At 52.8% G+C, this 15,417-nt stretch overlaps 1 protein-coding gene across 1 annotated transcript in view; it reads right to left on the reverse strand.

The window, feature by feature from the left end:
• Positions 1 to 1,653: 1,653 nt before the first annotated feature.
• Positions 1,654 to 15,417, reverse strand: part of LOC119965159 (NHS-like protein 1) — a 279,160-nt gene continuing 265,396 nt past the window's right edge. Inside the window, 5 exon segments of the mRNA XM_038795566.1 lie at positions 1,654 to 2,733; positions 6,969 to 7,086; positions 9,944 to 11,815; positions 11,818 to 11,965; positions 11,967 to 13,405. Of these exon segments, the coding sequence (XP_038651494.1) occupies positions 1,953 to 2,733; positions 6,969 to 7,086; positions 9,944 to 11,815; positions 11,818 to 11,965; positions 11,967 to 13,405 (4,358 nt within the window). The 3' untranslated portion in view covers positions 1,654 to 1,952.

A 15,417-nucleotide genomic window follows, 5' to 3' on the forward strand; every position in this document is an offset into this window, starting at 1 on the left:
GCATTAAGTTAAATAGGCAAATGGCTTTCTAAAACCATTGCTAATCTAACTGGTTAATTCTACTAACTCAATGGCAACCGGGGTAAAGAAAGGCAAATGGGAAGGAAAAAACACAGGTGAATAATTATTTGTATTCAACTGAATGGCTTCAGGAACATACAAATCCCAAAAGAGGCACTGCTGTGCCTTCTTCATTCTCTTCCCCCTTTTTAGTTCCTCTCGGTCTGTAGTACATGGGGGACGGTTTAGCTCAGTTGTTTGGATAGCTGGTTCATGATGGAGGTCAAGGCCAGCAGTATGGGTTCAATTCCTGGACAGGTGTGGTGATCCTCAGGTTAAATCACCACCAGTCAGCTCTCCCCTTCAAAAGGGAAAGCAGCCATCTGGGACTACAGCAATTTTATCTTTTTACTTCTAGTACAGTCCCTGAGGTGGTGGGCCGCTTGTTGGCTCCTGCGGGTGGCTCTACTTGGCAGACAAGGCAAGGCTCGCTGGGCGACAGGGTGCCCAGTGGCCTGGCCTCTGACCTCACCAGCCTGTCCTCTCACCCCAGTGGCCTGGCCTCCGACCTCACCAGCCTGTCCTCTCACCCCAGTGGCCTGGCATCTCACCCCACCAACCTGGCCTCTGACCCCACTGTGTTTTCCAGTCAGAACCCCAGTCGGAGCAGCAACTGCAGTTGAGTGTTTTCGCACTATACCCTCCCCCACTCAGTTCCTGGTCCCTCTTGGGAACACAAACCCTCTAACCTTCTGACTAAGTTAACTAATCAGAGGCCGGGTATTGAACAGGAAGCCCTCCTGGTCTGAACAGCCCGCTGTCATGTTGACTGACACAGCTAACCATGAACAACACAAAGGCTGGATTCCCGTTTGCATTCTACTGTTATGTGTTTGAAATTGATAATACTCCAACGTAACGACGCCATGGATCATCTGGTGCCGCCCCTTCCCTTTACAGTACTTACTATTTCCTTCCTTCACTATGGGATGGAGGGATCAATCAGCTACAGACCCCAACCCTCTATTGTGGTCAGTTGAGACCTCGATCCCCACAAACAGCTCTTCTCTCCCAGAACTTGCCACCCAAGAATCTCTTGACCTCAGTTCCATTGAGAAATTCAACTCACTGCAATCACAGAAAAATAGAGTGCAGAAAAGGCCCTTCGGTCCATCAAATCTGCACCGCCACACGAAAAGCACCTGATCTGCCATTCCTAATCCCATTTGCCAGCACTTGGCCCATAGCCTCAAATGTTTAAGAGGTGCCAAGTGCTCATCCAGGTACTTTTTAAAGGATGTGCGGCAACCCGCCTCTACCACCCTCCCAGACAGTGCGTTCCAGAGGCGGGAGCCTTTGCCCACAAAAAAAAACTTTCAAAAAACTCTCACCCTCCTTGCCCACGCCCTCTAGTCTTTCATTTTGCTCTCTCTCTTTCTCTCACTCTTCCATCAACCCCAGATTCCAAAGCCACCTTCCTCTTGCCATCTCTTCGCTTCTCCCAACAGCCTCTAGTCCATCCAGCAGCCTGAAGCCCACCTTCATCTCAAAAAGACACAACAGTAGTGCTCGCTACACAGTCAATATGTTAGAACCACTTTTGCTCAAATCCTCCGCAACACTTCCCCATTGAATGCAAAGGAGCCCTTTTTCCCCATACTTTACAACATGTCAGAGAAGTACTTCATTGGCTGTAAAGCGCTTTTGAACTTCTTGAGATTGTGAAAGGTGCTATTTGAATGCAAGTCTCTCTTTTCAGCACACGGCTCCACACCCCCCATTTTGCACGGCTCAGCACGGGGCAGGGTGGGGTGGGGGTGGTGGAAGGCCAAAGCCTTCACTTTTAAGGCTTTTCCTCGATGGATATTTTGCCTTTTGCACTGCGATTGACTTTTAAACAAAAATTAAAATGCGGGGGAATAAAATCAGTCTCTCTGCTGTTTATTCATCTTTCACGAGTCCCAGTCCTGGTTTGCACCCTTTTCGCTCAAAGTTGTGAAGCCGTTCTGGGCTGAATAAATGTCTGCTGCCCTGCACGTTGAGTCTGGGAGATTTTGTGAGGCTGGGGCTGAGGAGATGCCGTTACCTTTGGGCTCCTTTGCCCAAATCTGCTCCAGGCCATTGCTGCTGATAATATCTCCCTCGCTGTGCCGACGCCCGTCATCACCTGGACTTTGACCCTCGGTTACCTCGGAGTTCTCGGCCTCCCCTTCGCAGATGACGGTCATGGGGCTGCTGTGGAGCCGATGGAGGTGGAGGTGCCGTGCGCTGTATCGGCTGCTGGCGGCTGAGGGGGGCGTCCGTGAGCGTGCGTGCCGGATACCCACCAGCCCCGCACCCCGAGGCACCGGCCCCTCCTGCGAGGCCCACTCCTCACGAGGGTTCCTGCCCCGGTGTCCCGGTGAGCGGCTCTCGGTTGCACTCCAGCCGTTGGTCCGGGCTGTCTCGGCCTGCGAGGGGTCGCCCGGCCGGTGCCTGGGGTCCGTACTCCTGAGCATCTCAGCCGCTGACATGCGACAGCCTGCCTCTGTCCTGCTGCCCTTCTTCAAAAGCAGAGCCTTGAAACTGTCGCTACTGGTGCTGGATTTCCGCAGGTTCCTCTGGATGGAGCCGACCTGCTTCGAGCTGCCCGGACTGGAGGCGTTTCCCACGGGGGTGACAGGAGGAGATGGCGACACAGTCCTACTGAGCTCGTCATCAGACTCTTTCCGACCCAGGACTCTCCTTTTGGACCTGAAGACGGGAAACACAATTGTAAAATTTGCTCCTAATTGTTACACAACAAGAAAGAGATTAAGGGCAATAGATGGATAACGAATAGTGGGGATAGAGAGATAGAGCAGATAAAGAGAGACAGTCAGCAACATAGGCCAGGACTTTGGGTGTTACCTCATGGGCTAGATGGAAAAATTGGGAACCGAGCATGGATTAAATGCTTTTTAGCAGGAATTTCCGATCCCGTCCTTAGTATGGAGAGAGGGACAGATAGATAGGTACATTTACACACATGTTTAAATCTGGAATTGAAAGCTAGTCTCAGCAATGTGACTGTGACAGCTTTTGCTGGCCTAGCCTGTAACCACCACGAGTGTGAAAGAATGATAAAAAGCAGGTCACTGTAAAAAAAAACATCTGCTTCTCTATTGTCCTTTTAGAATAGAACCATAGAATGCCTGCAGTGCAGAAGTAGGCCATTCAGCCCATCGGGTCTTCGTCGACCCTCTGAAAGAGCTCTCTACCTAGGCCCACCCCTCCGCCCTATCCCCATAACTCCAGCTCATCTATACATCTTTGGATACTGAGGGGCAATTTGGCATGGCCAATCCACCTGCACATCTTTGGACTGTGGGAGGAAACCAGAACACACGGAGGAAACCCACGCAGATGCGGCGGAAATGTGCAAACTAGTTAGTCACCCTAGGTTGGAGTCGAACGCGGGTCTCTGGCTGTGTAGCCGCAGTGCTAAGCACTGTGCCGTCCTATTTTGTGAAGGAAATCTGCTGTCCTTACGCGGTCTGACCTACACATGACTCCAGACCCACAGCGATACCGATAACCGGGCAGCACGGTAGCACAGTGGTTAGCACGGTTGCTTCACAGCGCCAGGGTCCCAGGTTCGATTCCCAGCTTGGGTCACTGTCTGTGTGGAGTCTGCGCGTTCTCCCCGTGTGGATTTCCTCCGGGTGCTCCGGTTTCCTCCCACTGTCCAAAGATGTGCAGGTTAGGCGGATTGGCCGCGCTAAATTGCCCTTAAGTGTCCAAAAAGGTTAGGTGGGGTTGCTGGGTTACGCGGATGGGATGGAGGTGTGGGGCTTAAGTAGGGTGCTCTTTCCAAGGGCCGGAGCAGACTCGATTGGCCGAATGGCCTCCTTCTGCACTGTAAATTCTATCTAATTGCCCCCCTGAAATGGCCGAACAAGGCAGTCAATTCAAGAGCAATTAGGGGTGGAAAACAAATTCTGGCCTTGTCACTGACACCCACATTGCACGAAAGAATAAAGAAAAACAATGCGATCCCCCTTCATTCTTCTAAACTCCAGCGAATACAATCCTAACCGACTCAATCTTTCCTCGTACGTCAGTCCGCCATCCGAGGAATCAAGTCTGGTAAACCTTCGCTGCACTCCCTCTAGAGCAAGAACATCCTTCCTCAGAGAAGGAGACCAAAACTGCACACAATATTCCAGGTGTGGCCTCACTAAGGACCTGTATAATTGCAGCAAGACATCCCTGCCCCTGTACTAGTAAACCTCTCGCAATGAAGGCCAGGAGACCATTTGACTTCTACACCGCCTGCTGCACCTGCATGCTTACCTTCAGCGACTGGTGTATGAGGACACCCAGGTCTCAATGCACATTCCCCTCTCTAAATCTATAGTCATTCAGATAATAGTCTTCCTTCCTGTTTTTGTACCAAAGTGGATAACCTCACATTTATCCACATTATACTGCATTTGTCCACTCACTCAACTTGCCCAAATCACACTGAAGGATCTCTGCATCCTCCTCACAGCTCACCCTCCCACCCAGCTTTGTGCCATCTGCAAATTTGGAGATATGGCATTTAGTTCCCTCATTTAAATCATTAATATATATATTGGGAATAGCTGGGGTCCCAGCACTGATCCCTGCGGTACCCCACTTGTCACTGCCTGACATTTGGAAAAAGATTCCTACTCTTTGTTTCCTGCCTGTTTTCTATCCAACTCCACACACTACTGCCAATCGTATGTGCTTTAGTTTTACACGCTAATCTCTTATATGGGAACTTGTTGAAAGCCTTTTGAAAACCCAAATAAACCACGCCCACTGGCTCCCTTACTCTACTAGTTACATCCTCAAAGAATTCCAGTAGATTTGTCAAATATGATTTCCCTTTGATAAATCCATGCTGACTCGATGTGATTCTGCCACTGTTCTCCCATGTGCTCTGCTTTCAAATCTTTTATAATGGATTCTAGCATTTTCCCTGCTACCGACATCAGGCTGACTGGTCTATAGTTCCCTGTTTTATCTCTACCTCCCTTTTCAAACAGTCGGTTTACATTAGCTACCCTCCAATCCGTAAGAACTGTTCCGGAATCTTGGAACATGACCACCAATGCATTCACTATTTCTAGGGCCACTTTCTGAAATACTCAGGGATGAAGATTATCAGGCTCTGGGGATTTATCGGCCTTCGATCTCCTCAATTTCCCCACTAATACATGATCTCCTTCAGTTCCTTCCTCTCAGTAAACCCTGTGTTCCCCAACATTTCTGGTACATTATTTGTGTCTTCCTTTGTGAAGACAGAACCAAAGTATGTATTTAGTTGGTCGGCCATTTCTTTGTTCCCCATTATAAATTCCTGTTTCTGACTGCAAGACATCTGTCTTCACTCATATTTTTCTCTTCACATAGCTTTAGAAGATTTTACAGTCAGTTTTTATGTTCCCCATAATTTTTCATAAATTTAAAGTACCCAATTCATTTTGTTTTTCAATTAAGGGGCAATTTAGCCAACCCACCTACCCGGCACATCTTTCCATTTTGGGGGTGAAACCCACGCCGACACGGGAAGAATGTGCAAACTCCACATGGACAGTGATCCAGGGCTAGGATCGAACCTGGGACCTCAGCGCCGTGAGGCAGCAGTGCTAACCACTGCACCACCATGCCCCCCCCCCCCCTTCGTAGTCTATTTTCCCCTTCTTAATCAATCCTTTTGCCCTTCTTTTCTGAATTCCGTTATTCCTGGCCAATTTGCATGCCTCTTCCTTTGATCTAATTCACGTGCTCTATTTTCCCTTTCTTAATCTGTCCCTTGGTCCTTCTTTGCTGAATTCTAAACTGCTCCCAATCCTCAGACCTGTTGTGTTTCTTGGCCAATTGGTATGCCTCTTCATTGGACCAAATACTTTCTCTAATTTCCCTTGTAAGCCATGGTGTGGCCACCTTTCCCGTTTTATTTTTATTTGCGCCAGACAGGGATGAACAATTGTTGCAATCCACCCACGCGCTCTTTGAATGTTCGCCATTGCCTATCCGCCATCATCGTTTTGAGTAACGCTCCCCAATCAATCACAGCCTGATCCGATTTGATAATCCTCAACTTCACTTTCCTGCCTTATCATAGAATTTGCAGCGCAGAAGGAGGCCATTCGGCCCATCGAGTCTGCACCGGCTCATACCCAAGCCCATACCTTCACCCTATCCCCATAACCCAGTAACCCCAGCAAACCTTTTTTTGTACACTAAGGGCAATTTGTACACTATCAGGGTCAATCCACCTAACCTGCACGTCTTTGGACTGTGGGACGGAACGGGAGCACCCGGAGGAAACCCGCGCAGACACGGGAGCAAGTCAGGCTTCTCACTCCAGGAAAATAAAAGGGATTCACAGACCCACAAGTGACACCCGAAAAGAGACTCCAAAAAAGGCATCCAAAAATCCAAGGCCACGCTCCCAGATCCTTCCTCCTTCTTTCTAAGCCGGAAGGCTTGGAAGTATCCCCTTGAGGAGGGGATTTCCTGATCAGGAAGATATTGGATGCAGGGATTTTTCCTTCTGAGCGACCTTCGTTTGCAGAGACTGGTTTCTGCTGCTGTTAAAGCCGCTGTTCAGGAAGGTCCCTGAGCGTTCCCTAGCTGAGCCGGGAGACTGGACTCAGCTGCAGATTCCTCAGAGGAATTTCCAGGCTGTATTTAACCCTTTAATAGCCCCGTACGCCTCTTAATCTGGAGGCAATCAACTTAGTTCCAGGAAGTCATCAGCTATATTTAGCTAACGTCCCCCCCCCCCCCCCTCGCACCCCCGAAACATGTCCCAAGGTTCCTCAGAGCACAAGACCAGGAAAGACACCAAATCAGACATCAGCCCAGTTCAAGTAATTGAACCAAAAAAAAAATCTCGGCCGTCACACTTGGGCTGATGCAGGTCAGGTAACGAGTGAGACAGTTCAAAGACATTTCATTCCCGTTCCTACCTGTGAATTGCTGCAAACAAGTCCTCGGTTGTCCTGGGCCTGGTGGGAGTGCTTGGTTCGTCGTTACTCCATCCGTAACTGCCGGTTAAGATGGGGGAACTGGGTTCAAACACATCACCTGCCAGAGAACGGAATTTAAAGTTGGAGGAAGTATCATAAGATGCCAGAATATAGCTGCCCGATTTCAACACTGTTCATAGAATCCCTACAGTGCAGGAGGCCATTCGCCCATCACGTCTGCACCGACCCTCTGAAATAGCACCCGAACCTAGACTCTCCCCTCCACCCCTACCCCATAATCCCATCTAACCATTGGACACTAACAAGCAACTTAGTACGGCCAGTCCACCTAACCCTGTACATCTTTGGACTGTGGGAGGAAACCGGAGCACCCAGAGGAAACCCACACAGACACGGGGAGAACGTGCAAACGCCGCACAGACAGTGACCCGAGGTCGGAGTTAAATCCGGGTCCTGGCGCTGTGAGGCTGCAGGACCACACCCCTATAAACCCAATGACCCTCTGTTACACCCCTGTAAGCTCTGTAACCCTCTGTTACACCCCCTGTAAGCTCCGTAACCCTCTGTTACACTCCTGTAAGCTCCCTAACCCTCTGTTACACCCCTGTAAGCTCCGTAACCCTGTTACACCCCCTGTAAGCTCCGTAACCCTCTGTTACACCCCTGTAAGCTCCGTAACCCTCTGTTACACCCCTGTAAGCTCCGTAACCCTGTTACACCCCCTGTAAGCTCCGTAACCCTGTTACACCCCCTGTAAGCTCCGTAACCCTGTTACACCCCCTGTAAGCTCTGTAACCCTCTGTTACACTCCTGTAAGCTCCCTAACCCTCTGTTACACCCCTGTAAGCTCTGTAACCCTCTGTTACACTCCTGTAAGCTCCCTAACCCTGTTACACCCCCTGTAAGCTCCGTAACCCTGTTACACCCCCTGTAAGCTCCGTAACCCTCTGTTACACCCCCTGTAAGCTCCGTAACCCTCTGTTACACCCCTGTAAGCTCCCTAACCCTCTGTTACACCCCTGTAAGCTCTGTAACCCTCTGTTACACCCCTGTAAGCTCTGTAACCCTCCGTTACACCCTCTGTAAGCTCTGTAACCCTCTGTAACACCCCTGTAAGCTCCGTAACCCTCTGTTACACCCCTGTAAGCTCCGTAACCCTGTTACACCCCTGTAAGCTCCGTAACCCTGTTACACCCCTGTAAGCTCCGTAACCCTCTGTTACACCCCCTGTAAGCTCCGTAACCCTCTGTTACACCCCTGCAAGCTCCGTAACCCTCTGTTACACCCCTGTAAGCTCTGTAACCCTCCGTTACACCCTCTGTAAGCTCTGTAACCCTCTGTAACACCCCTGTAAGCTCCGTAACCCTCTGTTACACCCCTGTAAGCTCCGTAACCCTCTGTTACACCCCCTGTAAGCTCCGTAACCGTCTGTTACACCCCTGCAAGCTCCGTAACCCTCTGTTACACCCCTGTAAGCTCCGTAACCCTCTGTTACACCCCTGTAAGCTCCGTAACCCTCTGTTACACCCCCTGTAAGCTCCGTAACCCTCTGTTACACCCCTGTAAGCTCCCTACCCCTCTGTTACACCCCTGTAAGCTCCATAACCCTCTGTTACACCCCCTGTAAGCTCCGTAACCCTCTGTTACACCCCTGTAAGCTCCGTAACCCTCTGTTACACCCCTGTAAGCTCCCTAACCCTCTGTTACACCCCTGTAAGCTCCCTAACCCTCTGTTACACCCCTGTAAGCTCCCTAACCCTCTGTTACACCCCTGTAAGCTCCCTAACCCTCTGTTACACCCCTGTAAGCTCCGTAACCCTCTGTAACACCCCCTGTAAGCTCCCTAACCCTGTTACACCCCTGTAAGCTCCCTAACCCTCTGTAACACCCCTGTAAGCTCCGGTACCCTCTGTAACACCCCTGTCAGCTCCGTAACCCTCTGTAACACCCCTGTAAGCTCGCTACACCCCCTGTAAGCTCCCTAACCCTCTGTCACACCGCCTGTAAGCTCCCTCACCCTCTGTAACACCCCCTGTAAGCTCCGTAACCCTCTGTTACACCCCCTGTAAGCTCCGTAACCCTCTGTTACACCCCCTGTAAGCTCCGTAACCCTCTGTCACACCCGTGTAAGCTCCGTAACCCTCTGTCACACCCGTGTAAGCTCCGTAACCCTCTGTAATACCCCTGTAAGTTCCATGACCCTGTTACACCCCTGTATGCTCTTTGACCCTCTGTTACACCCCATGTGAACTCTGTAACACTGTTACACCCGTTGCAAACTCTATAAAACAGTTACAGCCCCTGTAAAACTCTATAACCCTTTGTTACATCTCTTGTAAGCTCTTTAACTGTTACACACCCTGTAAACTCTACACCTCTGTTACACACCCTGTAAACTCTACACCTCTGTTACACCCCCTATAAACTCTATACTACCCCATTCGAGCCCCTGTAAACTCTATAACCCTTTGCTGCACCTCCTGTAATATCTTTAACACTCTATTATAACACTCCCTGTGATCTCTGTAACATCCTGTTGAACCCTTATAACATTCTTGAACTCCATTATAATCCCAATTCCAATAACATTGGTAAACCCTTTTATACGCTCTAAACGCGAGCATTTCTTCTTGCGTTGCCGTATCTTGGCAACAGTACGCTGCCCCCGATACCCTCCATCAAGCAGCAACACTGCTACACTCCTCTTCATAACTGACCACCCTCAGGAGGGGTGGGGATCCTGAATGGGTGGGAAATAAATGGATGGGAGGCTAACTGAATGGACAGGAGCGGGGTTAAAAACAGGAGGGGATAGGAAGGAGTTGGGAGAAGGAGGGACAAGTAGAGAGAGCGATGATGGGGTGAGAGGACAGGAGGAGGGACAATGTGGAGGGGCGGAGGAAAAGGAGGGGAGGTGGAAGAACAAGAAAATACATTTAAGTTCGAAATCTTACCCATATCGTCCCCTTGCCAGGTTATTTCACGGCTTTCTTCCGTGCTATCCCAAGTGTTTGAGTCATCTGCTGCCAGTTCTTCTTTAACACTGAGATTTTTCCTGCTTTCAATCAACAGGCTCTCCACATCGACCTCCCAGGCCTCCTGCTGAACTGTGTCCTCTGGCGCCCCAGCAGTATGGGAGTTGTCAGATTCCGTCACTTCCACACTCTGGGCTGAGGGCCGGTCTCCGTTGGTCTCCGCAGATCCTGTCACGGAGGTAGTCCTGTCTCCTGCGACTGATTCCGAGGAGATTGGCGGCCGTTTCTCCGGAGGAAGGCGGTTCCTTGGAGATGGGGGGACAAGTAGGCTCAGTTTGGGTTTCCTGGCAATGGGAGGTGGCATTTTGCCGGCTGATTTGGCGCTGGGTTTTTCAGGATGCAGTGCCCTCTCTTGCTCTGCATCATTGCTGGCTTTGTTGCCTTTGCTCTGCGCGGGGGGAGCAGGGCTAGGTGGCTCCACCATGGGCCCCAGCTCATTTCCAGATCTTACCCCGGGCCTGTTCGGGAGAGCTAATGGTTCAGGCCAATCCATGCTGCCGGTCTTGCTTTCAGAATGGAGGGCTGGGCCTCGGTCAGGAACAATGCTGGCCTCGTCGTGCTGGGCAAACCGGAAAAGGGAGGAAGGACGTTGTAAGACAGCCGGTTTCCGGGGTGGTGGAGACACCGGCTGCTCCGGCTGTGGTTTCAACCAGGGGCTCGGCTTCTGCCCCTGCCTCGGGGGGTCAGCCCGCTCACTCCTCCTCACTGATCTCAGTTGGACCATCTGCAGAGCGCTGGGCGTGATGAGGGGCATGCCTGCGGCTGGCTTGTAGGCCTCAGCTTGCTCAGTTGGGGCCTTGGGCTCATTCCTGCAAAACTGGGTGGGCGACTGTGGGTGCTTCACAGAGTCCGCCATCTTCAGATTCAGAGGGGGAGCAGGAGGGGGTGGCTTCGACAGAGCAGGGGCAGGAGGGGGCAGTGGGGGAGCAGGAGGGGGTGGCTTCGACAGAGCAGGGGCAGGAGGGGGCAGTGGGGGAGCAGGAGGGGGTGGCTTAGACAGAGCAGGGGCAGGAGGGGGCAGGGGGGGAGCAGGAGGGGGTGGCTTAGACAGAGAGGGGGATGGAGGGGGCAGTGGGGGAGCGGGAGGGGGTGGCTTAGACAGAGAGGGGGATGGAGGGGGCAGTGGGGGAGCGGGAGGGGGTGGCTTAGACAGAGAAGAAGATGGAGGGGGCAGAGGGGGAGCAGGAGGGGGTGGCATAGACAGAGAGGTGGATGGAGGGGACAAGGGGGGAGCGGGAGGGGACAAGGGGGGAGCAGGAGGGGGTAAAGCAGGTTTAGCGACAGACGGCAGGGGCAGAGGGGAAGCAGGAGGGGGTAGCAGGGAAGGAAGGGGCAGGATAATCATTGGGGCAGCAGGAAGGGGTACGGTGCACAGTGGTGATGGTGGAGGAAGAAGGGGAGGACCCATGGAGAATGCAGGGAGTGTGTTTGAGGGAGCGGTTCTGTTGTCCACCACTGGATGCCGGGAATCGGAGGTACTTGAGGACAGGGATGCGGATGACGACGAGGCCGATACGGAGGAGAGCAGCGAAGATTTACGCTCTGGGACCTTTGGCTTTGACTTTGGCTTGGCAGGTCCCGGTGATATCTGGTGAGAGAAGACGGGGACTGGGTTCAGCATGGTGGGTGTGTTGCACTGGCTGGAGTAGCCGCTGGAGGGTGAGGTGATGCCGTGGGACTTGTCTGGGGATGGGCTCTTCGGTTTTCGCTGAGGTGTTGGCCACGAGAGGGTGTGCAGGCTCGCGGCAACTCGTCCTGCGTGTAGTCCCATGCGTTGGCCTGTGGAGCCACATCCTGGGTTCTCCCGCCTAACCCCTCAGTGTAATAGGCCCAGGGGTCACTGTACTCGGAGCGCAGGCTGCTGGTCTCACTCTGGGATGGCGTGGCTGCGCTGGTGGAGTAGGAATTGCTGGCGGCGGTGGAATGCCCACTGCTGTTGCTGCTGCCTTCCGCCGGCACTCGCATTGCTTTGGCTGCGGGAACGCATGGCCCAGGGGTCACGACCCTCACTGGGCGAAGCCGAGGGGCTATCCTGGCTCTTAAGGTTGGCGTCGAACGAGCGTTGGAGGGTGGCAATGAGTGACTCACTGAGCACGGGTCGGGCACCTTTGGCCTTCTTGCGCAGGGAATCCATGCGGGCGGGGGGAAGCGGTGGTTTCTTGGTCTTCTTCAGGGATATGCTGCGGCCCAGGGACCGGTCACTGTAGTCAGTTTGACTTTCCAGGCCTCGCTGACCTTTGCCCCCGCCCTGTGTCCCGGCAGCGACCTCCACGAGTGGATATTGCACCTCCGGGTAGAGGGAGTTCCAGTCCACCTCAGCGAGAGGAGACGAGAGGGGGTGGTCCGAAGTCTTATTTGTGTGGCAGACAGGGGCACGAGAGCCTGAGTTGACAGCCTGTGTCTCTGCCGAGGACGTGCCAGCGCTCCGCGGTGTCTCGCTTACCGGTCGCTTCGCCGAGGTGCCGCTCCTGCCTTCCAGCCGGCACTCACTGGCATCGCTGGCCATTCCAGCGCGGTCCCGGGCATGCGGAGGTTCTGCCAGATCGATCCGCAGGCCCAGTGCCAGGGAGACAGCAGAGTCACAGCGGGAAGGGGGCAGGGCGGTGTCAGAGGTCGGAGAATGCCGGCCCAAGCTGCCACCGTTGTCACCACTGCTGCCGCTCCAGTTGCCGCTGGAGGAGCAGGGCTCCTCTTTCAGGCCAGCGGCACTGCCGAGGACAGCGGCAGTGAGGGGCGTGGTGACAGCAGGGGAGCCTGGCGGCAGCGGGCAGCTCCCCCGGCCCTGTGACGTGCGTATGGCCACCACCTCAGCCTTTGAGGATAGGGTGGTGTGGGCTATGATCTGGGTAGGGCACACGGCACTGGGCGAGGTGGCGCGTACCATCCTGGCGGGCTCTTCCCCGGTGGCTTGGTGGCCTGGAATCTCTTGCGATTTTGGTCTGGTCAGGGGGCTTGTCCGGAGCTGTGTGGCTGAGCTGTCCACTCGCAGCTTGCCCACCCGCCCTGGCAGCGTGCCAAACGGCTTCTCTGACTTGCGCAGGGCATGGAAGGCGTCGTCCAGCTCGTGCAGCGAGACCCTGGCTCCGGGTCGCGGCAGGCTGTGGAAACGCTGCTCTCCGCTGGCTCGCTGAGGGTTCGTCCCATTGCTGGCAGTCGACATGTTGCCTGATGAGTTGGAGAGTTGGGCTGCGATGCCCTGTCCTTTCTGTGCCCGAATCCTCCGGACTGATGGCGGCACCACCTTGACCTCTTCGGTTTGGCAGGAGGAGTCCTTGGTCGCAGACCGCACCCTGGTGGATTTGCTGCTTTCCAGGCGACTTATGGTGGAATACTGACCAGGGAGGATAACAGAGTGACCTCTGACCTGCGTCTGCCCAGAACCTGTAAATTAAACACAAATATCAATATAGCTGAGAAATGCACTAAACAGCTGCCAATCTGGCTTTTATTTAGCACCTTGATTGTTTTTTTTCAATTTAGGGAACCCAATTCAATTTTTTTTCCAATTAAGGGGCAATTTAGCGTGGCCAATCCACCTACCCTGCACATCTTTGGGTTGTGGGGGTGAAACCCACGCAAACACAGGGAGAATGTGCAAACTCCACACGGACAGTGACCCAGAGCCAGGATCGAACCTGGGACCTCGGCGCCGTAAGGCAGCAGGGCTAACCACAGCGCCACCATGCTGACTTTATATCGCACCTTAATGTAGTAAAACACCACAAAATTGTTCACTGTCAGACAAAAATCGACACTGAGCCACATAAGGAGACACTATTACAGATGCTGGAAGCTTGGTCAAGGTAGGTTTTGAAGGAGCACCTTGTAGACGGAGAGAGAGCTAGAGAGACGGAGAGGCTTAGGGAGGGAATTCCGGAGCAAAGGCCTCAGGCAGCTGAAGGCACGGAGGGAAGGGAATTGGGGCTTCGCAAGAGGCTGCAATTGGATGGGTACTGATACCTCAGAACCCTGGGGGAGACGATAGAGACAGAGAGGTGCAAGACCATGGAGGGATTTGAATAGAGGGTGAGAATTTTAAAATGGAGGTGCTGCCTCAGAGTGGCAGTGTTGGTCAGCAGGCACAGGAGAGGTGAGAGAACTGGACATATTGGCGGTTTAAGAAAAAAGGCTCAAATTTGGATGATCTCAGGTTAATGAAGGGTGGAAGGCGAGAGGCTGGTCAGGAGAGCATTGGAATAGTCAAATCTAGAGCTAGCAACGACACAGATGAGGATCATAGCAGCAGACGACAGGATATAGAAGTAGGTGGTCTGGGTAACCGAGAAGATAAGGGGTTGGACGCCAACACAAAACTAGCTGACAGACTCGAAGTGTAGCAGGTGGAATGGTTAAGATGCTGGATGAGCACTCCAGAGGCTGTGAGGTCAAATCACCAATCGCAGCAAGTTGTGGAAATGAAACAGAATAAAATCTGCTCATTTGTGGGACGGCACCAGAGAAACATCCATGAAAATGGTCAGATTGCTATAAAGTCCCAACTGATTCATCTAAATGTGAGCCTGTCTGCATTTACATGTAACTGATTCAGAGTAGCAAGGCCTTGACAGTTTCAGCAGCCTGGGCCTTTACTCAATGGGTATAGAATAATGAGAGGTGATCTGATTGAAAGGCGCCAGGCCCTGAGGGGGCTCGACGGGGTGGACGCTGAGGCACTGTTTCTTCTCACAGGGGAATCTGGAACCATGGGAAACGGTTTCAAGATAAGCGGTCTCCGATTTAAGATGGGGTGAGGAAGAATCGGTTCACTCAAAGGGCCGTTAGTGTTTAGAATTCCCTTCCCCAGAGAGCAGTGGAGGCTGTGTTATTGGCAAGAAGTGGAGTTAATCACTTCCGGTGGCGGCTATGTAGGAGTAAACCGCACATTTGGTGGCTCCCGCTCTGGTCGGACTTTTGGTCCTTTTCCCCCGATTTTCTACCGGACTTGAATTGTAAAACTGAAGACAGAGGCAATTGTGTACTGAATTCCCACATCGGTGCATGGAGAGAAGGACTAGGAGTGCTCATAAAGGCAGAAACAGAAAGACAGAGAAGGCTTGGGCTGAAGCTGCAGCGGGAGACAGCATGGCGGAGACAGCATGGCGGAGACAGCATGGCGGAGACAGCATGGCGGAGACAGCATGGCGGAGGACCGGACCTCTGGTTTGTCGACCCAGCGGTCAACGGAGCAGCTGATCCAAGTTATTCAGGAAGGCTTTGCTAAGCAGAAACGGGACTGTTTAGACCCGATAAAAGAGTTAATTGAGTGGCTGGAGCTTAGATTGGACGCCCAAGATCGGGCGATCCAGAAGGTGGAGAAGGCGCTGGCTGAGCAGGAGGAACATCAAACTGCGGTGGAGTTGGAGGTGGGGATGCTGAGAGACCAGCAGAAAAGG

This window comes from Scyliorhinus canicula, chromosome 1, assembly GCF_902713615.1.
Source record: "Scyliorhinus canicula chromosome 1, sScyCan1.1, whole genome shotgun sequence".
Classification (NCBI taxonomy): domain Eukaryota; kingdom Metazoa; phylum Chordata; class Chondrichthyes; order Carcharhiniformes; family Scyliorhinidae; genus Scyliorhinus; species Scyliorhinus canicula.